The sequence below is a fragment of the Oncorhynchus gorbuscha genome, linkage group LG21 (assembly GCF_021184085.1).
Source record: "Oncorhynchus gorbuscha isolate QuinsamMale2020 ecotype Even-year linkage group LG21, OgorEven_v1.0, whole genome shotgun sequence".
Lineage (NCBI taxonomy): Eukaryota > Metazoa > Chordata > Actinopteri > Salmoniformes > Salmonidae > Oncorhynchus > Oncorhynchus gorbuscha.
The window spans coordinates 19541491-19565865 of record NC_060193.1 but is presented as its reverse complement, the minus strand read 5'-3'; the positions used below and the strand labels follow the sequence as shown (position 1 = coordinate 19565865).

Sequence of the window (24375 nt, the reverse complement as noted above, 5' to 3'; positions counted from 1 at the left end):
CTACATGTCCTCTCCTCTCCTAACCTACATGTCCTCTCCACTCCTACCCTAACCTACATGTCCTCTCCTCCTCTCCTACCCTAACCTACATGTCCTCTCCTACCCTAACCTACATGTCCTCCTCCTACCCTAACATACATGTCCTCTCCTACCCTAACCTACATGTCCTCTCCTCCTCTCCTACCCTAGCCTACATGTCCTCTCCTCCTCTCCTAGCCTAACATACATGTCCTCTCCTACCCTAACATACATGTCCTCTCCTACCCTAACCTACATGTCCTCTCCTACCCTAACCTACATGTCCTCTCCTCCTCTCCTACCCTAACCTACATGTCCTCTCCTACCCTAACCTACATGTCCTCTCCTCCTCTCCTACCCTAACCTACATGTCCTCTCCTACCCTAACCTACATCTCCTCTCCTACCCTAACCTACATGTCCTCTCCTACCCTAACCTACATGTCCTCTCCTCCTCTCCTACCATAACCTACATGTCCTCTCCTACCCTAACCTACATGTCCTCTCCTACCCTAACCTACATGTCCTCTCCTCCTCTCTCGTCTCATCACATTAAAACCAGTTCTCTCTGCTGTCAAACCCATCTTCATCTTAATCACCGTCCTCATCATCATCTAACACCAGCCCTCCAGACTACAACTCCTCCACCTGTCACTCAAAGCTCCCGGGGTGCCAGGTAAGGAACACTCTCGCTCCCCACGGGGAACACCAGTCATGTCATCCCACCACTCAACAAATCAACTGTGGCATGATACATGTGTTTATGGAGAAGAGGTGGATGAGAGGCGAGGGAGAGAGGAGGGGGGAGGGGGATACAGATCATCATGATGAGAGTGGGAAAGGGAGGGGGAGGTAGCTGAAGGGAAGATGCACTGAGAGAGAGGGAAGGAGGAAAGAGAGAAACTGATTAGGATTTAGGATGAAATATAGATGAGTCACCTCCCTCCCCTTTCTCATACTTTCTCTCACTTACTTCCTCACACCTCCCCCTCCCCCCCACTATGAGAAGTAATGCTGAAGTAGCAGGTCGGCTGAGCTACGCGCTCCCTAATAGTCTTCCCTGGGAAAGAGGCTCTGCTCTGCGTCACTGCTTAATTATTCACCAGGAATCTGCAGGAGAGGGAAGGAGTGTGGAGGAATAGAGCAATACGCAGGAGGAAGAGGGGAAAGAATGAGAGCTCCCCCCTGTAACGAGGCACCACAGTAGTTCGTTTTCACCGCAGGACAGACAGAGAGAGAAAAAGAAAAGAGAAATCTGTAGAAAAGAGGAAGGAAATGTGTTTCTTTAATAAGAGGCAGACTGTGCAGTCCCCCATCGATTCCCCAGTCTGGGCTGAATCTCATACAGTATCATCTCAACTATGGAGTTTAAAGCGCATTACTTTCTATCAGATTTTTTTTACAGTGACTAAGAGAGGGAAAATAGCGAAATCCGCGGAGGGAAAATGGAACAAACGTTCACCACCTAACTAAGTATTCTTCAGAAAATGATCTTATCTTTTCTGGAAGGAAAGTAGACAAGGAGAAGAAAGCCACTTTAGACTGTAGAGACACAACCTTGGCTGCCACCGTAGTAATCGAACATGTACAGTACACTTTGGGCCGCGTTCAATTTTCAGAGAAAAAAAAGGGAATATCCGCTCACCTTTTCTCTCGTTTTGTCCTCTGCTCCTGATATTACATTGGACGTTCATAAAACCTCCTCCTTTCAGATCCACTCGTCTAACTTCTCCTTCTCTGTCCTCCAGGGTTGTTCCAGAGGGCCATAGCCCAGAGTGGCTCAGCCATCTCCAGCTGGTCGGTCAACTACCAGCCCCTCAAGTACACCAAGATCCTGGCCCGGAAGGTAGGCTGCAGCCACTCAGAGACGGCAGAGTTGGTGGACTGCCTGAGGAAGAAGAACTTCAGGGAGCTGGTGGATCAGGACATCCAGCCGGCCCGCTACCACATCGCCTTCGGACCCGTAGTGGACGGAGACGTGGTGCCGGACGACCCTGAGATACTCATGCAGCAGGTGGGAGGAAGGAGCAGGGGGTGGGTGTATTGTTGGGGGTGGCTATGGGGTGGAGGTTAATGTGGCTATATTAGTCATGGCTCTCTGACCGCAGAGACGTGTTCTATTGGTTCTGATGAAATCTCAGTGCCAGCGTTACCATGAGTAACTTAAAAAGATTAAGGTTATGATAAGACATTACTATAATGGTTAAGTGTAATTTAAGACAGGTTTATATTTTTTATGCTTTTTGGTGTTAATAGTGCTTTTCAAGGAGCCCAAAGTGCTTAAAAAGTTATGAGGCAGCAAAATCTCATGCACTTCTAATGTGTCTACATACCTAACATGTCCTTCCCTCGTTTCGCCACAAGGGGGAGTTCCTGAACTATGACATCCTGATTGGAGTGAACCAGGGAGAGGGGCTGAAGTTTGTAGATGACAGTGAAGACAATGATGGGATCTCAGCTGCAGCGTTCGACTACACCATCTCTAACTTTGTGGACAATCTCTATGGATATCCTGAGGGTAATGGTCTCTATATCCCTACTAAATGTAAACTGTCATTGTCAAAACATCTTGATTCAAAGGTTGTAAAGATGGGTAGAGGTCTGTCCGTGATAAAGCAAGTCCTGCAGGCTCTAGTTTTATCTTATCTTGATTATTGCCCAGTCATATGGTCAAGTGCTGCAAAGAAGGACCTAGAAAAAGCTTGAACACTTACCCCACCAGACATACCACCAGGGGTCTTTTCACACTTCCCAATTCCAGAATAGAATGAAAGAAAACGTAAAGTATTATATAGAGCCATGATTTCATGGAACTCTTCAAGTGAGTTATCGCAACAGCTAATGGGGATCCTAATAAAATACCAGAATACCAATACCAATTCATGTGCAGCTTTTTATTGAGTAAAGTAACAATATAATAACGGTGTAAGAATATAATAACAAGAATAATAATATCATAACAATATAATACATAACCTCTAGAGAGGAATGATGTCTCATAGCCAACTTCTGTGGTTTACTATTTGGTAAAAATGTCTCTTTCAACTTCAATTCGCAATCATGTGCCTTTTTGTCTGACCCCTCCCTTTCCCTCCCTTTCTATACTCTCTATCTCTATTTCTATACTCTCTATCTCTCTCCCTTTCTCTCCCTTTCTATACTCTCTATCTCTATTTCTATACTCTCTATCTCTATTTCCCTTTGCCTCCTTTTATCTCCCTTTCTCTCCCTTTCTATACTCTCTATCTCTATTTCCCTTTCTCTCCCTTTCTATACTCTCTATCTCTATTTCCCTTTCTCTCCCTTTCTATACTCTCTATCTCTATTTCCCTTTCTCTCCCATTCTATAATCTCTATCTCTATTTCCCTTTCTCTCCCTTTCTCTCCCGTTCTATACTCTCTATCTCTATTTCCCTTTCTCTCCCTTTCTATACTCTCTATCTCTATTTCCCTTTCTCTCCCTTTCTATAATCTCTATCTCTATTTCCCTTTCTCTCCCTTTCTCTCCCTTTCTATACTCTCTATCTCTATTTCCCTTTCTCTCCCTTTCTATACTCTCTATCTCTATTTCCCTTTCTCTCCCTTTCTATACTCTCTATCTCTATTTCCCTTTCTCTCCCTTTCTATAATCTCTATCTCTATTTTCTTTTCTCCCTTTCTCTCCCTTTCTATACTCTCTCTCTCTATTTCTCTTTCTCTCCCTTTCGATACTCTCTCTCTCTTTCCCTTTCTCTCCCTTTCTATACTCTCTCTCTCTATTTCTCTTTCTCTCCCTTTCTCTCCATTTCTATACTCTCTATCTCTATTTCCCTTTCTCTCCTTTCTATACTCTCTATCTCTATTTCCCTTTCTCTCCCCTTTCTATACTCTCTATCTCTATTTCTCTTTCTCTCCCTTTCTCTCCCTTTCTATTTCCCTTTCTCTATCTCTATTCTCTATTCTATTTCCTTTCTCTGCCTTTCTATACTCTCTATCTCTATTTCCCTTTCTCTCCCTTTCTATACTCTCTATCTCTATTTCCCTTTCTCTCCCTTTCTATACTCTCTATCTCTATTTCTCTTTCTTTCTCTGCCTTTCTATACTCTCTATCTCTATTTCCCTTTTCTCCCTGCTCTTTCTATACTCTCTCTCTCTATTTCCCTTTCTCTCCCTTTCTCTGCCTTTCTATACTCTCTATCTCTATTTCCCTTTCTCTCCCTTTCTATACTCTCTATCTCTATTTCTCTTTCTCTCCCATTCTATAATCTCTATCTCTATTTCTCTTTCCTCTCTCCCTTTCTATGCTCTCTATCTCTATTTCTCTTTCTCCTCACTCTCTCCCTTTTCTATACTACTCTATCTCTATTTCCTTTCTCTCCCTTTCTATACTCTCTCTATCTCTAATTCTCTTTCCCTTTCCCTTCTCTCTCCCTTTCTATACTCTCTATTTCTCTATTTCCCTTTCTCTCCCTTTCTATACTCTCTATCTCTATTTCTCTTTCCCTTTCTCTATTTCCTTTCTCTCCCTTTCTCTATCTCAATTTCTCTTTCCCCCACTATCTCCCTTTCTATACTCTCTATCTCTATTTCTCTTTCCCTCCATTTCTCTGCATTTCTATACTCTCTATCTCTATTTCCCTTTCTCTCCCTTTCTATACTCTCTATCTCTATTTCCCTCACTCTCTCCCTTTCTATACTCTCTATCTCTATTTCTCTTTCCCTCACTCTCTCCCTTTCTATACTCTCTATCTCTATTCCTCTTTCCCTCCATTTCTCTGCCTTTCTATACTCTCTATCTCTATTTCCCTTTCTCTCCCTTTCTATACTCTCTATCTCTCTTTCCCTTTCTCTGCCTTTCTATACTCTCTCTCTCTATTTCTCTTTCCCTTTCTCTGCCTTTCTATACTCTCTATCTCTATTTCCCTTTCTCTCCCTTTCTATACTCTCTCTCTCTATTCTCTCTTTCCCTTTCTCTGCCTTTCTATACTCTCTATCTCTATTTCCCTTTCTCTCCCTTTCTATACTCTATCTCTCTTTCTCTTTCCCTCCCATTCTATACTCTCTCTCTCTATTTCTCTTTCCATTTCTCTCCCTTTCTATGCTCTCTATCTCTATTTCTCTTTCCCTCACTCTCTCCCTTTCTATACTCTCTATCTCTATTTCCCTTTCTCTCCCTTTCTATACTCTCTATCTCTATTTCTCTTTCCCTCACTCTCTCCCTTTCTATACTCTCTATCTCTATTTCCCTTTCTCTCCCTTTCTATACTCTCTATCTCTATTTCTCTTTCCCTCACTCTCTCCCTTTCTATACTCTCTATCTCTATTTCCCTTTCTCTCCCTTTCTATGCTCTCTATCTCTATTTCTCTTTCCCTCACTCTCTCCCTTTCTATACTCTCTATTTCTTTTTCCCTCACTCTCTCCCTTTCTGTACTCTCTATCTCTATTTCTCTTTCTCATCCCTTTCTCTCCCTTTCTATACTCTCTATCTCTATTTCTCTTTCCTTTCCCTCCCTTTCTCTCCCTTTCTTTACTCTCGATCTCTCTTTCCCTTTCTCTCCCTTTCTATACTCTCTATCTCTATTTCCCTTTCTCTCCCTTTCTATACTCTCTATCTCTATTTCTCTTTCCCTCCCTTTCTATACTCTCTATCACTATTTCTCTTTCCCATCCCTTTCTCTCCCTTTCTATACTCTCTATCTCTATTTCTCTTTCCCTTTCCCTCCCTTTCTATACTCTCTATCTCTATTTCTCTTTCCCTTTCTCTCCCTTTCTATACTCTCTATCTCTATTTCTCTTTCCCTTTCTCTCCCTTTCTATACTCTCTATCTCTATTTCCTTTCTTCCCTTTCCTCCCTTTCTATACTCTCTATTTCTCTTTCCCTCACTCTCTCCCTTTCTATACTCTCTATCTCTATTCTCTTTCCCTTTCCTCCCTTTCTATACTCTCTATCTCTATTTCTCTTTCCCTTTCCTCCCTTTCTATACTCTCTATCTCTATTTTCTTTTCCCTTTCTCTCCCTTTCTATACTCTCTATCTCTATTTCCTTTCTCTCCTTTCTATACTCTCTATCTCTAATTCTCTTTCCTTTCCCTCACTCTCTCCCTTTCTATACTCTCTATCTCTATTTCTCTTTCCCTCCCTTTCTCTCCCTTTCTTTACTCTCTATCTCTTTAATCTCTCTTTCTATCCTCTATCTCTATTTCCCTTTCTATACTTTCTCTACTCTCTATCTCTATTTCTCTTTCCCTCCCTTTCTATACTCTCTATCACTATTTCTCTTTCCCATCCCTTTCTCTCCCTTTCTATACTCTCTATCTCTATTTCCCTTTCTCTCCCTTTCTATACTCTCTATCTCTATTTCTCTTTCCCTCCCTTTCTATACTCTCTATCACTATTTCTCTTTCCCATCCCTTTCTCTCCCTTTCTATACTCTCTATCTCTATTTCTCTTTCCCTTTCCCTCCCTTTCTATACTCTCTATCTCTATTTCTCTTTCCCTTTCTCTCCCTTTCTATACTCTCTATCTTTATTTCCCTTTCTCTCCCTTTCTATACTCTCTATCTCTAATTCTCTTTCCCTTTCCCTCCCTTTCTATACTCTCTATTTCTCTTTCCCTCACTCTCTCCCTTTCTATACTCTCTATCTCTAATTTCCCTTTCTCTCCCTTTCTATACTCTCTATCTCTAATTCTCTTTCCCTTTCCCTCCCTTTCTATACTCTCTATCTCTATTTCCTTTCTCTCCCTTTCTATACTCTCTATCTCTAATTTTCTTTCCCTTTCCCTCCCTTTCTATACTCTCTATCTCTTTTTCTCTTTCCCTCACTCTCTCCCTTTCTATACTCTCTATTTCTCTTTCCCTCACCCTCTCCCTTTCGCTCATCTTCTGGCTCCGTCTGTATCTCTCTTTCTCAACTTCCCTCTCTTGAATTTTCACTCTCTCTTGTGTCCAACCTCCCTCCCTCCCCTCTCACCACTCTCCATCTCCTCCCATCACCCTCCTCCCTCTCCTCCCCTCTAGGTAAGGACATCCTGAGAGAGACCATTAAGTTCATGTACACTGACTGGGCCGACCGTGACAACGGAGACATGAGGAGAAAAACCCTCCTCGCCCTGTTCACGGACCACCAGTGGGTGGCGCCGGCGGTGGCCACGGCCAAACTGCACGCCGAGTTCCAATCTCCCGTTTACTTCTACACCTTCTACCACCACTGTCAGACGGAGACGCGGCCGGAGTGGGCGGACGCAGCCCACGGGGATGAGATCCCCTACGTGTTCGGGGTTCCCATGATCGGAGCCACCGACCTGTTCCCCTGCAACTTCTCTAAGAATGATGTCATGCTCAGTGCTGTAGTCATGACGTACTGGACAAACTTTGCTAAGACGGGGTAGGTAGTGAACGGTAGAGGGTAGAGGGTAGAAGGTAGAGGGTAGAGGGTAGAGGGTAGAAGGTGGAAAGAATGGGGCTCTGTTTGGTTTCCTCTCTCTGCTCTTGAGGACTATTTAATTTAGGGCTCAATTCAAACCGTATCGCCAAAATTCAGCACTATAATGTGCTTGAAATTTAAAGGTTATTTCCGATTGAGCCAAACTGCAGCTAACCTATAAGAATCGAAGTCCTGTCTAAGCCCTGTCTAAGCCAGGGGGGGTTTCCACTAAGCTGTATGGAATTGTTTTAAGAAGGTCATACCAAGGATTTCGATTTTTGAAGTATCCCAAAAAATTGGATGAAAAATAATTTTGGGCCTTACTGCTCTTAGCCCAAACAAACACATTGAATAACAGATAGTCCTTACTGCTCTTAGCCCATACAAACACACTGAATAACAGATAGTCCTTACTGCTCTTAGCCCAAACAAACACATTGAATAACAGATAGTCCTTACTGCTCTTAGCCCAAACAAACACACTGAATAACAGATAGTCCTTACTGCTCTTAGACCAAACAAACACATTGAATAACAGATAGTCCTTACTGCTCTTAGCCCATACAAACACACTGAATAACAGATAGTCCTTACTGCTCTTAGCCCATACAAACACACTGAATAACAGATAGTCCTTACTGCTCTTAGCCCAAACAAACACATTGAATAACAGATAGTCCTTACTGCTCTTAGCCCATACAAACACATTGAATAACATATAGTCCTTACTGCTCTTAGCCCAAACAAACACACTGAATAACAGATAGTCCTTACTGCTCTTAGCCCATACAAACACACTGAATAACAGATAGTCCTTACTGCTCTTAGCCCAAACAAACACACTGAATAACAGATAGGCCTTACTGCTCTTAGCCCAAACAAACACATTGAATAACAGATAGTCCTTACTGCTCTTAGCCCATACAAACACACTGAATAACAGATAGTCCTTACTGCTCTTAGCCCAAACAAACACACTGAATAACAGATAGTCCTTACTGCTCTTAGCCCAAACAAACACACTGAATAACAGATAGTCCTTACTGCTCTTAGCCCATACAAACACACTGAATAACAGATAGCCCATACAAACACCGATAGTCCTTACTGCTCTTAGCCCAAACAAACACACTGAATAACAGACTGAAACAAAACAAAATCTGAAGGAATTTTGTTCTGTCTGCCCTGAGAGATATACAAACACATTGAATAACCGATAGTCCTTACTGCTCTTAGCCCAAACAAACACACTGAATAACAGATTCACTACATGAAACAAATCAAAATCTGAAGGAAGTTTGTTCTGAAGTGTCTGTCCTACTTCTGAGAGATATAAGAAAGATCATGGGATTAGCTCTTCACCTTTCACCCCAGATGTGTTTAACCACTCTAGCTCTGTTTTGATGCACTAAACAGTCTCCATATGTACATTAGCTCTTCACCTTTCACCCCAGATGTTTTTTCAACTCTAGCTCTGTCACCTTTCACCGAATATGTCTCATGGGACCTTCAGTCACCTTTCACCGCAGATGTCTCATGGTCTGAGCTCTGGCTTGATGTCTCATGGTCTGACATACACCACTCTAGCCTGTCAGAGAGTAAACACTACACTACAAATGATTTTGTGAGAAGACCCATTTCCAGATGTCTCATGGTCTGACATACACCACTCTAGCTCTGTCACCTTTCACCCCAGATGTCTCATGGTCTGACATACACCACTCTAGCTCTGTCACCTTTCACCCCAGATGTCTCATGGTCTCACCCCAGACATACACCACTCTAGCTCTGTAGCTCTGTCACTCTAGCTCTGTCACCCCAGATGTCTCATGGTCTGACATACACCACTCTAGCTCTGTCACCTTTCACCCCAGATGTCTCATGGTCTGACATACACCACTCTAGCTCTGTCACCTTTCTAGCCTGTCACCTTTCACCCCAGATGTCTCATGGTCTGACATACACCACTCTAGCTCTGTCACCTTTCACCCCAGATGTCTCATGGTCTGACATACACCACTCTAGCTCTGTCACCTTTCACCCCAGATGTCTCATGGTCTGACATACACCACTCTAGCTCTGTCACCTTTCACCCCAGATGTCTCATGGTCTGACATACACCACTCTAGCTCTGTCACCTTTCACCCCAGATGTCTCATGGTCTGACATACACCACTCTAGCTCTGTCATCTTTCATGGCAGATGCGAAAGTGCAAAATAGGCGTATGTGGTGGATTGAGACGCATCCAATTTATGGGGACGTGGACATCAACCTTAAGGGGTGAATGCAGTCTCAGCTAGGCAGGAATTTAGCCTTTAAATGTAAATTGCACTATACCGCTGAACTTCAGCGATACGGATTGAATCGAGCCCTAAGTCTATGATTTCCAGCCAGAACAAGTGTATCATACTCTATGCAGAGGTGAAAGGAAGCTGGTATTGTCTGGTACGAAGTACCAGCAAAATAAATAGTGGGGGTACCCATACCGGTTAAACATGAGACTATCACAATAATTAAAGCAACAATGCCATGAAAACTGTAGGCTATTAAACTATTATTTATCATTACCGTATGTTAGTCACATGAAAAATGTGTGAATGGACTTGAAAACGTGTGCAATACGCTACAAAATGCGGTGTGGTTTGAAAGAACAGTGACATTTCTCAAAGGCAGAGACTTGGCCGAGGCCGAGACATTCAGGATTACAAGTGTAGGCCTACGGGAGGACAATCACTGAACGTCATTCATTGGACTTTTGGGGTTTTGTTACAGGTGTTTCTTTCTATTCCTCATATTATGTGCACAGTGCACTGCATGGATGCAGGAATTATTTTAGAGTGAATGAATATGAGCAGGTAGCCCGGTTTACAGAAGCCTTGTGAACTGATCGTTGGACAATCAGATTAAAACATCATGACTGGTTGTGTTTATGCCACAATAAAAGGTCATACATTTTAAAAGTGAAATGACAAAACTTTAGGACTACACCCACAGAGATCCTATTGAATGAATAGGGGATTCTATAGGTAATTCTATAATTAGGCCCATAAACAACTAATGGTCATGCAATTGTTGTCATGCAAGCATGTGCACACATAGGAGGTGCCACATCAGGAATAAAATGTAATCTACTTTCACCCCCGACTACACAGTTGAAGTCGGAAGTTTACATACACTTAGGTTGGAGTCATTAAAACTCGTTTTTCAACCACTCCACAAATTTCTTAACTATAGTTTTGGCAAGTCGGTTAGGACATCTACTTTGTGCAGGACACAAACTATTGTTTCCTGACAGATTATTTAACTTACTGACAGATTATTTCACTTATATTTCACTGTATCACAATTCCAGTGGGTTAGAAGTTTACATACACTAAGTTGACTGTGCCTTTAAACAGCTTGGAAAATTTCAGAAAATGATGTCATGGCTTTAGAAGCTTCTGATATACTAATTGACATCATTTGAGTCAATTGGAGGTGTACCTGTGTATGTATTTCAAGGCCTACCTTCAAACTCAGTGCCTCTTTGCTTGACATCATGGAAAATCCAAAGAAATCAGCCAAGACCTTTGTAGACCTCCACAAGTCTGGTTCATCCTTGGGAGCAATTTCCAAACGCCTGAAGGTACCACGTTCAGCTGTACAACAATAGTACGCAAGTATAAACACCATGGGACCACCCAGCCGTCATACCGCTCAGGGAGGAGGCGCGTTCTGGCTCCTAGAGATGAACGGACTTTGGTGCAAAAAGTGCAAATCAATCCCAGAACAGCAAAGGACCTTGTGAAGATGCTGGAGGAAACGGGTACAAATGTATCTATATCCACAGTCAAACAAATCCTGTATCGACATAAACTGAAAGGCCGCTCAGCAAGGAATAAGACACTGCTCCAAAACCGCCATAAAAAGCCAGACTACGGTTTGCAACTGCACATGAGGACAAATATCGCACTTTTTGGAGAAATGTTCTCTGGTCTGATGAAACTAAAATATAACTGTTTGGCCATAATGATCATCGTTATGTTTGGAGGAAAAAGGGGGAGGCTTCCAAGCCGAAGAACACCATCCCAACCGTGAAGCACAGGGGTGGCAGCATCATGTTGTGGGGGTGCTTTGCTGCAGGAGGGACTGGTGCACTTCACAAAATAGATGGCATCATGAGGCTGGAAAATTCGGTGCATACATTGAAGCAACATCTCAAGACATCAGTCAGGAAGTTAAAGCTTGGTCACAAATGGATCTTCCAAATGGACAATGACCCCAAGCATACTTCCAAAGTTGTGGCAAAATGGCTTAAGGACAACAAAGTCAAGGTATTGGAGTGGCCATCACAAAGCCCAGACCTCAATCCTATGGAAAATGTATGTGCAGAACTGAAAAAACGTGTCCGAGCATGGAGGCCTACAAACCTGACTCAGTTACATCAGCTCTGTCGGTAGGAATGGGCCAAAATTCACCCAACTTATTGTGGAAGGCTCCCTGAAACGTTTGACCCAAGTTAAACAATTTAAAGGCAATGCTACCAAATACTAATTGAGTGTATGTAAACTTCTGACCCACTGGGAATGTGATGAAAGAAATAAAAGCTGAAATAAATCATTCTCTACTATTATTCTGACATTTCACATTCTTAAAATAAAGTGGTGTGTCACAATCATCGTATGAACTGGAAATATACTCAGACTAACGTTTTGGGTGTTTAATGTTTAATGTTTCACATGTTTAATAAAGGAAACTCACAAAGCAATAAACAGCAAAGGAAACATGAAGTCATGGAGTGCTCACAGGCAACTACACACAAACAAGATCCCACAAGAACCAGTGGGGAGATGGCTGCCTAAATATGATCCCCAATCAGAGACAACGATAAACAGCTGCCTCTTATTGGGAATCATACCAGGCCAACATAGAAATAATTAACCTAGATAGGAACACCCCCCCCTAGTCACACCCCGACCTAACCAAAATAAAGAATAACAAGGCTCTCTATGGTCAGGGCGTGACATAGTGATCTTAACTGACCTAAAACAGGGAATTTTTACTAGGATTAAATGTCAGGAATTGTGAAAAACTGAGTTTAAATATTTTTGGCTAAGGTGTATGTAAACTTCCGACTTCAACTGTATGTAAGAAGCTATGAAATGTATTGCAATTTTGAGTTGTTTTATTTTGATGTTTTAATGTCAAATTCAAGAGGTTGTTTAACAGTGAAATATACTATATAGTGTCTGTTTGTAATAACTTTGGAATACCTTTGATTGACATAATTTAAATGAGATTGGTATTCATTTCTCCTCCAGGGACCCCAACCTGCCGGTGCCTCAGGACACCAAGTTCATCCACACCAAGCCCAACCGCTTCGAGGAGGTCATCTGGACCAAGTTCAACTCCAAGGACAAGCAGTACCTCCACATCGGTCTGAAGCCCCGCGTCAGGGACAACTACCGAGCCAACAAGGTGGCCTTCTGGCTGGAGCTGGTCCCTCACCTACATTCCCTCCATGATGAATTCCCCCCCACCACCAGGCTACCTCCAGGCAGCACCCGCCCCCCCGGGGTCCCCTGGAAGCCCAAACCCCGCACCACAGGCCACCCCTACCCCACATTCCCTGACCCCGTGGAGCCCTACGGATCAGAGCGGCCCAGACTGGACCTCTTCCCCGGTGACACACGGGATTATTCCACAGAGCTGTCGGTGACAGTGGCGGTGGGGGCGTCGCTACTCTTCCTCAACATCCTGGCGTTCGCCGCGCTCTACTACAAGCGGGACAAGCGGCAGGAGGGGCGGCGCCACCGGCTCTCCCCGCAGCGCCACGGCGGGCCCTCCAACGACCTGGCGCACAGCCAGGAGGAAGAGATCATGTCCCTGCAGATGAAGCACTCGGAGCATGACCCGCACCACGACATGGAGCCGCTCCGGCCCCACGACATCCTGCGGCCCGCCTGCCCGCCCGACTACACTCTGGCCCTGCGGAGGGCCCCGGACGATGTGCCCCTCATGACCCCCAACACCATCACTATGATCCCCAGCACCATCACCGGCATGCAGCCCCTCCACCCCTTCAATACCTTCCCCAGCACCGGCCACAACAACACCCTGCCCCACCCCCACTCCACCACACGCGTATAGTAAAGCTAGAGCTCCCCCTGGGGGACCGGTGGACCAACTACTACGCTCTCTGGCTCCCTGTATATGGATATCTCTCTCTCTCTTACTCTCTGTTTCTCCAACCGTCAGCCTGCTGCCCTGATGCTGTGTACTTCCTACAGTGCCACCTGTTGAGGTTAAGTGGAAGTGCAGCTGAACTGCAGGGGCAGCAGATGTTAAGGGGGAACATTGAGACATTTAGAAACTATTTTGATGGGGTCTCGTATTCTCTGACTCTGACAGCCCCTAGACCTTGCCAGAGAACAATGCTTTTCTGTGCTTTTCATTTTGTTGATTTTACATCCCCCTTTTTATCCCCCGTTTCTGTGCCGTAATAGGGTTGGAGATAGTTTTTTGGGGTGTTGGGTAAGTGACCTCTGATATATTGGAAAACCTCTATCTCTCTACTCATGTCATCTGCTTACTTGATATAGTGTTTTCTCTTTTCTACATCCATCTCTTTCCCTCTGTAGTTCTAAACCCCCCCCCCTCAAATGAACCCCTCAGCCCACCCTTAGGAATTGTTGGGAGTCGTTTTCATACAAGGCGTACAGTACATACAGTTAGCATCTATCATGAAAATATTGATATTCTGATATCGTCTTTCTACCAGCATTCTTGGTGCCAAGTACTGTGTTGTTTTCCCATCGGAGGGAACTGAGAGAGAATCAAGAGTGTGGAGCTGTATCAAGATAGCCTACTGACTGTGTTCATGAAAAGTGCCAATTTGGCCTATCTTGTGTGCTTTTTTCTTTGATTGTTTGATTGTTGCTTTCAGTTCTTTTTTTTTTTGTGGAAAGAAGTTTAAGTGTATAGATATATAGTTATATATAAATGTGTACAAAGAAGAAGATATATAAATGGCTTTCTCAGTGGGGGATCTATGCATGAATTATTTTTTTAAATGATGATGGGGGAAGGACACTGGATCGTCAATGTTTCCACACTTCTCCTGTTTTAAACCATTTCTATCTCTATTTCATATGCTTTTTCTTCCTATTTTATTCTTCAAAAAAAAAAAAAAATGGAGGCAATTAAAAAAAACTGCACGGATGCTTCTTTGATTTGCACAATTATCCTTTACAACAAGAAGAACCTGACTGGAACAAACATGAATAAAATAATGATCATACACCTTGAATATACAACACATTGCGTATCATCACCATCTCCCATGTTCATTGCTTACTGTCTACTAATGCACTATAGACCACATGCTACCCCAACCAAATCAACTACCCCAGTAAATCAAAACAACCGTTACTCTTTACAACACATTTCATATAAAGCAGGTGCAAACCAATGCGACCACATATCAGTCACACAGAGACCCCTCTCTCCCTGCTCTGCTATCATCAGGCCAGGGCCCCTGAGGGCCCCTCTTATGTAATGTGAGATATTGGTGCCACTCTAGCAGCTCTGTCTTTGTCTCGTAATAACCAGGCCATCCACTGAGCCCTGGGCCCCTGTCTCTCTGTGAGTCATTATGGCAGGCATGGAAGCCATAATCTGCCACTGAAATGGCATCCTATTCCCTAGTGCACTAATTCTGGCCAGTCAGGCAAAAAGTAGTGCCTTATAGGCATTAGTGTGTTGTTTTGGACACATTTCTAGAGGTATTGGTGTCCATTATAATCTGTTCAAAAGAAGTGTACTATGTAGGGGATAGGGTGCCCTAGAGGTATTGGTGTCCATTATGCTCTGGTCAAAAGAAGTGTACTATGTAGGGGAAAGGGTGCTGCAGGTAGAGATATTGAAGGTACATACAGTATTCAAGTCTTGGAGGCTCATAGAATGTTACTTTCCTAATTCTGTTAGTAGAAAGGAAAGAAAAGGATGGGCAGTTCTCACTCTCCCTCCTTCTTCCACACATTCTGTCCTATCTTCACCTCTATTTCCAGCACATGCATATTCTGTTTGATATGGGCGTGCGTGGGTGGGTGGGTGTGTGTGAGTGTATGTGCGTGGGTGTGTGTGTGTGTGTGTGTGTGTGTGTGTGTGTGTGTGTGTGTGTGTGTGGGTGTGTGTGTACGTACGTACATGTCAGCACAGCTTCACCGGGGCATGGGTAATTAGAGTGCATGGAGAATGATGGAGGGAGACAGAGAGGGAGGGAGACAGAGAGGGAGAGAGGAGAGAGTGAATGAGAGAGACAGACGTCTCAACTCAGAGGCTCATCCCCATGATGCGAACCGTAGTCCAAAATAACATTTCTCCAACTGCTTACACACACACATTCTATTTTCCCTATCCCTTTCTCCTTTCCTCCACCAGTAAACACCAACATTTAACTAACTAGGCATAGTAGATACATGAATGTGAAGAGTTGAGTAGAACTCACATACTTTTAAACTCATAACTTTGCTGTGTACAGTCATTCAATCCTGCATCTCCTGACCCTTAATCCCTGACCCCTCACCCTGCTGACTCTGTTGCTCCCACAACCCCTTAGCTCTACCGCTGTATATGTAACTCTAAGCACACTGAGCAAGACTGGGGGTCTGTCAGCCAGGCCATGGTCTTTGATAACAAAGCTGGGAGAGGACCTTAGACCAAGAGGCAACAAAGTGATCAGTTGTTGCTGGGTTTTAGTTTTTCTTTCTTTTTTTAACAGGGAAAAACACATAAAAGTCGAGGGAAAGTCTATAGAGAACGTCCCCAACTGCAATGCTCTAATATGGCCAGTAGAGGGGGCCGACGGGTTAATATGATTAATCCCACTGAACAAAACTGTAGAGCTGTGAGTGTGAACCCACAGTGCACTGTATCCTCTATGGGAAACCGTTGGCGACCATGTTGTGTCTGTGCTTGTGTTTAGCTTCAGACTTTTCTTTGGTTTCTATTTCATTAATACTTGAGGATTATGGAAGTTGCGGGGAGAATGTGAGAGAACACAGTGGTAGAGTCAGACTGTGTTAGCCTACTGAGAGAGACAGTGTGTGGTGGGGAAATGATCAGCTGCACAATATACTGTAACATAGACTGGACTGGGGTTGTGGTCAGTGGGAGCAAGAGAAGACTTAACACAAGCTGTGTTCTTGGACTAGAAGAAGAAACCTGGGAGAGAGACTCAAAGCATCCAAGTCATCTTCACAACCTTAAACAAAGGGGAAAGGTTGTGAGATGTAAATGGTCAACTGGGACAGTGGACAGACTTATTTCATCGATGGGAGGGATCAGAGTCTGTCCTATGAAGAGTCGCTGTGCCATTATATCCTAGTGAACTATTTTATACTTATGGTTTACACACGAGAGGGTGCCATGGTGACATGGTGACACACAATCACCACAACAACGTACCTGTCATTCTCTGAACATTCGGAATGTGGAGGAATACATTGTTGCGTGACATAGAGACACGTCAAAAAAGAGGAGCAAAACTGTACATTTTTAAGTGTAAGAACAAACAAACAGGCAGAAATATTTGTAAATATAAAGGTTTCTTGTTTGTTTTTTCGAGTGAATGAAATGACTTTGTGACAACACCAGAGACAACAGGTGCAAGTTGATAAGGGGCCACCAGCTAGTATTGTACCTTCACTGTACACCATTTGAATATGTTCAGATTCTAATTCTATTCGGCCCCGTGTTGTCAGTGCAGGATGTAACCAAGTTGTGCAGAAGTGGGCAGAAAATGGACATGCAGAACAAAGTCATAGAGTTGTCTATGTTGCATCTTGACTGCTCAAACCTGTGAAAGCACTAAGCAAACACTGTAGCAGGGCTCCTGACGCATTCTTACCCTGTGCTGGTGTTTATATGGTCTCTCTCCCACATTCAAATGGGACAATGATAACTGCAGGCCTTTGTTAGCTGTCTACCACACCAGCATATCTGTATGATGATGCAGGATACCTTAAAGACGGAATCTGTCGTTCCCACTTCCCCCTATGGCAACTACAATGCAGGGACACTTTTAGCGGAAATTAAAGTCACAGAGTGCACCTTTAAAAACAACCTTGTGACTTCTGGAATCCGGATATTCACTCCCTGTTGACTTCCGTATTGTAGCGTAGCCCCAAAATCACAGGGGGATAGAGAAACGAGGGCTTTATGTAACCTAAGATGCCTCTGATCTAGCCTAGTCCCAGATCTGCTTTTGCCCTCTTACCAACTAATACGGTCATCGTCACGACTAGGAGTTGACTAGACAGAACAAACAGATCTGGGAGCAGGCTCTTCTCCTCATGGGAAATCACATACTGCGGGTGGGTCACATGTCCCCCTGTATACACTGTGTTACGTACAATGTGTGTAGGTGTCCTGTTCATGTAGGTTGTGCTCCATGACCTCATCATAAGCTATTGCTACAGCTACGCTTGCCTTCCAGGTGGAGAGGTGTGGTGGGAATGAGTTGCTTTAGCCACTGCACTCCTAGTGGCCAGGCGGTTGAACTACATTACAAGACATGCATAGGTATGGACCTGGAAGTGAGTGTATAAGTGAGAGCATGTGTTAGGATTGCTAATGTGTTGTGTATGCGTTAGGTGTGTACTCCATTTTGTTGTAGCCTTGGTTTGGACTGACACAGAGGGAGCAGATATCTAGTGTTAGTTTAAGATGACTTTCAAACAATTGAACTGACCCCCCAAAAAAATCCATATTGGATTTTAATGTATTATTCCTCGCACTCAGACCACGATGAGAGTCATTATTTTTGGTCCTAAACCAATTTTGTTGACGGTGTGTTGATTGTCAATGATAAATCAGTTGTTAAATGATTATAAAGCAGTTATCATAGTTTTATAGATTTGCCAGAGCGGTGCTCTGTTGGAAAGACAGCTGAAATAAAAGGGGCAGTACGTAACAATGTTTCATGTAGGTGAACTTCCTGCCTTGCTTGTGACTACGTTCATGGTTGACCTTCAAAACAAAGAAAGGTTTGTGTATGTTCTGGTCGATGTACCTGAGTCCAGGTACACTGAAGCACATGGCCAATAACCCTGGGAAACATTCGGAGTTGGGTGTCAGTTCGACCTGCATAGCAACATTTGCACCTGTTGTCTTCTTTTACATTTCTTTATTGAATTAAGAAACCCAAGACTTGAGATGAAGAAAACATGTTCAAAATTCATTTAAAAAAAGATCATTATTAAACAGGTCAAATCAAAGTATATAAACAAGGTGATGATATTTCTGTTTAGTTATGACACTGTATGCTGTGATTCTGATGCGGGGCGCATAAAGACGTCCATAGCCAGGCTGTCGAGTACGTCTCTTCATTTACCTAATGCACCCCCTCAACTTCATTCAAAAGAATGCTTCTTCCATTAACGCCCCACAAAAGCAAAAATGCACTTTTTCCAGCTGAAAGACAAACCCCAGAGTTGACCCATGATGTTGTACAATGATTTAAGCCAATAAAACATTGTTTTAGTCAAAGTATGATATGGGTTTGAAGTGGGAAATCCGAGGTGTGAAAGTGTTTCCCCTTTGAGATGACGTGCTAATACTTTTCAGACGACGTTTCTTTTCAGGGCTGGGTTTTATTTGCACGTTACCACCCACCAGCATGGCATTGTTTTATTTGCACGTTACCACCCACCAGCATGGCATTGTTTTATTTAGTCACCACCCACCAGCATGGCATTGTTTTATTTAGTTACCACCCACCAGCATGGCATTGTTTTATTTAGTTACCACCCACCAGCATGGCATTGTTTTATTTAGTTACCACCCACCAGCATGGCATTGTTTTATTTAGTTACCACCCACCAGCATGGCATTGTTTTATTTAGTTACCACCCACCAGCATGGCATTGTTTTATTTAGTTACCACCCACCAGCATGGCATTGTTTTATTTAGTTACCACCCACCAGCATGGCATTGTTTTATTTAGTTACCACCCACCAGCATGGCATTGTTTTATTTAGTTACCACCCACCAGCATGGCATTGTTTTATTTAGTTACCACCCACCAGCATGGCATTGTTTTATTTAGTTACCACCCACCAGCATGGCATTGTTTTATTTAGTTACCACCCACCAGCATGGCATTGTTTTATTTAGTTACCACCCACCAGCATGGCATTGTTTTATTTAGTTACCACCCACCAGCATGGCATTGTTTTATTTAGTTACCACCCACCAGCATGGCATTGTTTTATTTAGTTACCACCCACCAGCATGGCATTGTTTTATTTAGTTACCACACACCAGCATGGCATTGTTTTATTTAGTTACCACCCACCAGCATGGCATTGTTTTATTTTGTTTACCTCCCTTCTAGGCCTACTGTATATAGTAGTAACCTCAAGGGGTGGGTGGGGCCAAGAGCACAAATCTGTAGGAAGTGTTTGGAGCTGCTCAAAATAGGATATCATCGGGTCCCAGGTGGAATAACATGAGTTTACCCTTGAATGGTATACTTCATTTTATTCCAAATTTAGGAACAGCATCAAAACTTTGAGCCTAAGGGAGGATTGATAGATTTCCAATCCAATAAAGTCCTTCTGCGGGTCAACATGGAGGCAAAGGCAATGACATCTAGCTGTCTGTTGGTCTATTGCTGTCTGGTTCTCCAAAAATAGCCATTTCTGCGCGAGGCTGCAACTCTATGTTACATGCTTCAGAAAGGGGTTTAAATCAATAATAGTGGACCAATAGTCTGCCAAGCGGGGACCAGAACATGTGAGTCAAGTCCGCCAAGGAGATTTTACACCAGTCACATGTACCATCAATATTTGGGTAGAATTTGGACAATCTGGCCTTACTGGACTGGATACAGTGAAGTACCTTAAACTGTATAAGGCTGAGCCGGGCACAAGAGGAGCTTCCATTTACCCGAAGGCAGGCACTATTACAGACTTTGTCACAGATCTCTCCACCAAGTTCCTTTTTCCACTCAGATCAGATTTTATTGAATGATGGGTTATCAAGGGACATGGTGATCTAAAAAAATATGGGATGAATCCCTTTAACCCGATGATAGAATTGGAAAGGTGGGGCTTTGAGTCAGATTTGGAAATACGTAAATACATTTGAATGGGGTAGATTACATTTGATAGTGAGGTCATTGAAATTGGCATCGATATAAAAGGTCAGTAAACTTGGTAGGGCCATTCATCTGCCATAGCCTAAAAGATACATCCAGTTTGCCTGGGAGGAAGAGGTGATTATTACATACAGTGCATTCAGAAAGTATTCAGACCCCTTGACTTTCCTGATCAATCTACACACAATACCCCATAATTATTTTTTGTATTTAGTAAATATAAAAAACAGATATCTTATTTACATACAGTTGAAGTCGGAACTTTACGTACACCTTAGCCAAATGCATTTAAACTCAGTTTTTCACAATTCCTGACATTTAATCAAGAGTAAAAATTCCCTGTCTTAGGCCAGTTAGGATCACCACTTTATTTTAAGAATGTGAAATGTCAGAATAATAGTAGAGAGAATTATTTATTTCAGCTTTTATTTCTTTCATCACATTCCCAGTGGGTCAGAAGTTGACATACACTCAGTTAGTATTTGGTAGCATTGCCTTTAAATTGTTTAACTTGGGTCAAACATTTCGTGATGCCTTCCACAAACTTCCCACAATAAGTTGGATGAATGTTGGCCCATTCCTCCTGACAGAGCTGGTGTAACAGAGTCAGGTTTGTAGACCTCTTTGCTCGCACACGCTTTTTAAGTTCTGCCCACACATTTTCTATGGGATTGAGGTCAGGGCTTTGTGATGGCCACTCTAATACCTTGACTTTGTCGTCCTGAAACCATTTTGCCACAACTTTGGAAGTATGCTTGGGGTCATGGTCCATTTGGAAGATCCATTTGTGACCAAGCTTTAACTTCCTGACTGATGTCTTGAGATGTTGCTTCAATGTATGCACCGAATTTTCCAGCCTCATGATGCCATCTATTTTGTGAAGTGCACCAGTCACTCCTGCAGCAAAGCACCCCCACAACACGATGCTTACCACCCCCGTGCTTCACGGTTGGGATGGTGTTCTTCGACTTGCAAGCCTCCCTCTTTTTCCTTCAAACATTATGGCCAAACAGTTCTACTTTTGTTTCATCAGGCCAGAGGACATTTCTCCAAAAAGTACGATCTTTGTCCCCATGTGCAGTTGCAAACCGTAGTCTGGCTTTTTTATGGCATTTTTGGAGCAGTGCCTTCTTCCTTGCTCAGTGGCCTTTCAGGTTATGTCGATATGGGACTCATTGTACTGTGGATATAGATACTTCTGTGCCTGTTTCCTCCAGGATCTTCATAAGGCCCTTTGCTGTTGTTGATTTGCACTTTTCGCACCAAAATACGTTTATCTCTAGGAGACAGAACGCGTCTCCTTCCTGATCGGTATGAGGCTGGGTGGTCCCATGGTGTTTATACTTGCGTACTATTGTTTGTACAGATGAACGTGGTACCTTCAGGCGTTTGTAAATTGCTCCCAAGGATGAACCAGACTTGTGGAGGTCCACCATTTGTTTTCAGAGGTCTTGGCTGATTTCTTTTGATTTTCCCGTGATGGCAAGTAAAGAGGCACTGAGTTTGAAGGTAGGCTGTGAAATACATCCACAGGTACATTTACATTTAAGTCATTTAGCAGACGCTCTTATCCAGAGCGACTTACAAATTGGTGCATTCACCTTATGAGATCCAGTGGAACAGTCACTTTACAATAGTGCATCTAAATCTTAAAGGGGGGATACTTATCCTATCCTAGGTATTCCTTAAAGAGGTGGGGTTTCAGGTGTCTCCGGAAGGTGGTGATTGACTCCGCTGTCCTGGCGTCGTGAGGGAGTTTGTTCCACCATTGGGGGGCCAGAGCAGCGAACAGCTTTGACTGGGCTGAGCGGGAGCTGTACTTCCTCAGTGGTAGGGAGGCGAGCAGGCCAGAGGTGGATGAACGCAGTGCCCTTGTTTGGGTGTAGGGCCTGATCAGAGCCTGGAGGTACTGAGGTGCCGTTCCCCTCACAGCTCCGTAGGCAAGCACCATGGTCTTGTAGCGGATGCAAGCTTCAACTGGAAGCCAGTGGAGAGAACGGAGGAGCGGGGTGACGTGAGAGAACTTGGGAAGGTTGAACACCAGACGGGCTGCGGCGTTCTGGATGAGTTGAAGGGGGTTAATGGCACAGGCAGGGAGCCCAGCCAACAGCGAGTTGCAGTAATCCAGACGGGAGATGACAAGTGCCTGGATTAGGACCTGCGCCGCTTCCTGTGTGAGGCAGGGTCGTACTCTGCGGAAGTTGTAGAGCATGAACCTACAGGAACGGGCCACCGCCTTGATGTTGGTTGAGAACGACAGGGTGTTGTCCAGGATCACACCAAGGTTCTTAGCGCTCTGGGAGGAGGACACAATGGAGTTGTCAACCGTGATGGCGAGATCATGGAACGGGCAGTCCTTCCCCGGGAGGAAGAGCAGCTCCGTCTTGCCGAGGTTCAGCTTGAGGTGGTGATCCGTCATCCACACTGATATGTCTGCCAGACATGCAGAGATGCGATTCGCCACCTGGTCATCAGAAGGGGGAAAGGAGAAGATTAGTTGTGTGTCGTCTGCATAGCAATGATAGGAGAGACCATGTGAGGTTATGACAGAGCCAAGTGACTTGGTGCACCTCCAATTGACTCAAATGATGTCAATTAGCCTATCAGAAGCTTCTAATGTTAAATAATCTGTCTGTAAACAATTGTTGGAACAATTACTTGTGTCATGCACAAAGTAGATGTCCTAACTGACTTGCCAAAACTATAGTTTGTTAATGTAAAGTTCCTGACTTCATCTTTAAGTATTCAGACCATTTGCTATGAGACTTGAAATTGAGCTCAGGGGCATCCTGTTTCCATTGATCACCCTTGAGATGTTTCTACAACTTGCCTACACACTTGTCTATATAAGGTCCCACAGTTGGCAGTGCATGTCAGAGCAAACACCAAGTAATGAGGTTGACGAAAGAGTTCCGAGACAGGATTGTGTCGAGGCACAGATATGGGTAAGGGTACCAAAACATTTCTGCACCATTGAAGGTCCCCAAGAACACAGCGGCCTCCATCATTCATAAATGGAAGAAGTTTGGAACCACCATGACTCTTCCTAGAGCTGGCCAACTAGCCAAACTGAGTAATTGGGGGTGAAGGGCCATGGTCAGGGAGGTGACCAAGAACCCGATTGTCACTCTGACAGAGCTCCAGAGTTCCTCTGTGGAGATGGGAGAACCTTCCAGAAGGACAACCATCTCTGCACCAATCCACCAGTCAGGTGTTTGTGGTAGAGTGGCCAGACGAAAGCCACTCTTCAGTAAAAATTCCCCGCTTGGAGTTCGCCAAAAGGCAAATAAAGGACTCAGAATGCCAAGTTTCACATCTGGAGGAAACCTGCCACCATCCCTACTGTGAAGCATGATGGTGGCAGCATCATGCTGTGGGGATGTTTTCAGCTTCGGGACAAGTCTATGAATGTCTTTGAGCCCAGACTTGAACCCGATAAAACATCTCTGGAGAGACCTGAAAACAGCAGTTCAGTGACGCTCCCCATCTAACCTGACAGAGCTTGAGAGGATCTGCAGAGAATAATGGGAGAAACTCACCAAATACAGGTGTGCCAAGCTTGTTGCGTTATACCCAGAGAGATTCAAGGCTGTAATCACTGCCAAAGATGCTTCAACAAAGTACTAAATAAAGGGTCTGAATACTTATGTAAATGTGATGTCATGACGTTGCCCTCTTTGGGTATAGCAAGCCCCATCCCCCTCTCCCTGCCTCCCCCTTGCCTCCTTCAACTAGGCTGCTGTGGAGAGAGGTCGTAAATTCCTGAGAAGATCCTGCCACACTTGGCCGCATAATATAAGAGGCAGAGTA

General features: G+C 43.9%; 1 protein-coding gene across 4 annotated transcripts in view; it reads left to right on the top strand.

The window, feature by feature from the left end:
* The window catches only part of LOC124007902 (neuroligin-2-like), a 335505-nt gene extending 316732 nt beyond the window's left edge, over nucleotides 1-18773 (top strand). For all 4 annotated transcript variants that reach the window (XM_046318766.1, XM_046318765.1, XM_046318764.1 and 1 more), the window contains 4 exons: nucleotides 1766-2031; nucleotides 2382-2535; nucleotides 7017-7383; nucleotides 12724-18773. In XM_046318766.1, coding sequence (XP_046174722.1) covers nucleotides 1766-2031; nucleotides 2382-2535; nucleotides 7017-7383; nucleotides 12724-13552 — 1616 coding nt within the window. In that variant the 3' untranslated portion in view covers nucleotides 13553-18773. The remainder of the gene's footprint in view (nucleotides 1-1765; nucleotides 2032-2381; nucleotides 2536-7016; nucleotides 7384-12723) is intronic.
* Nucleotides 18774-24375: the final 5602 nt, after the last annotated feature.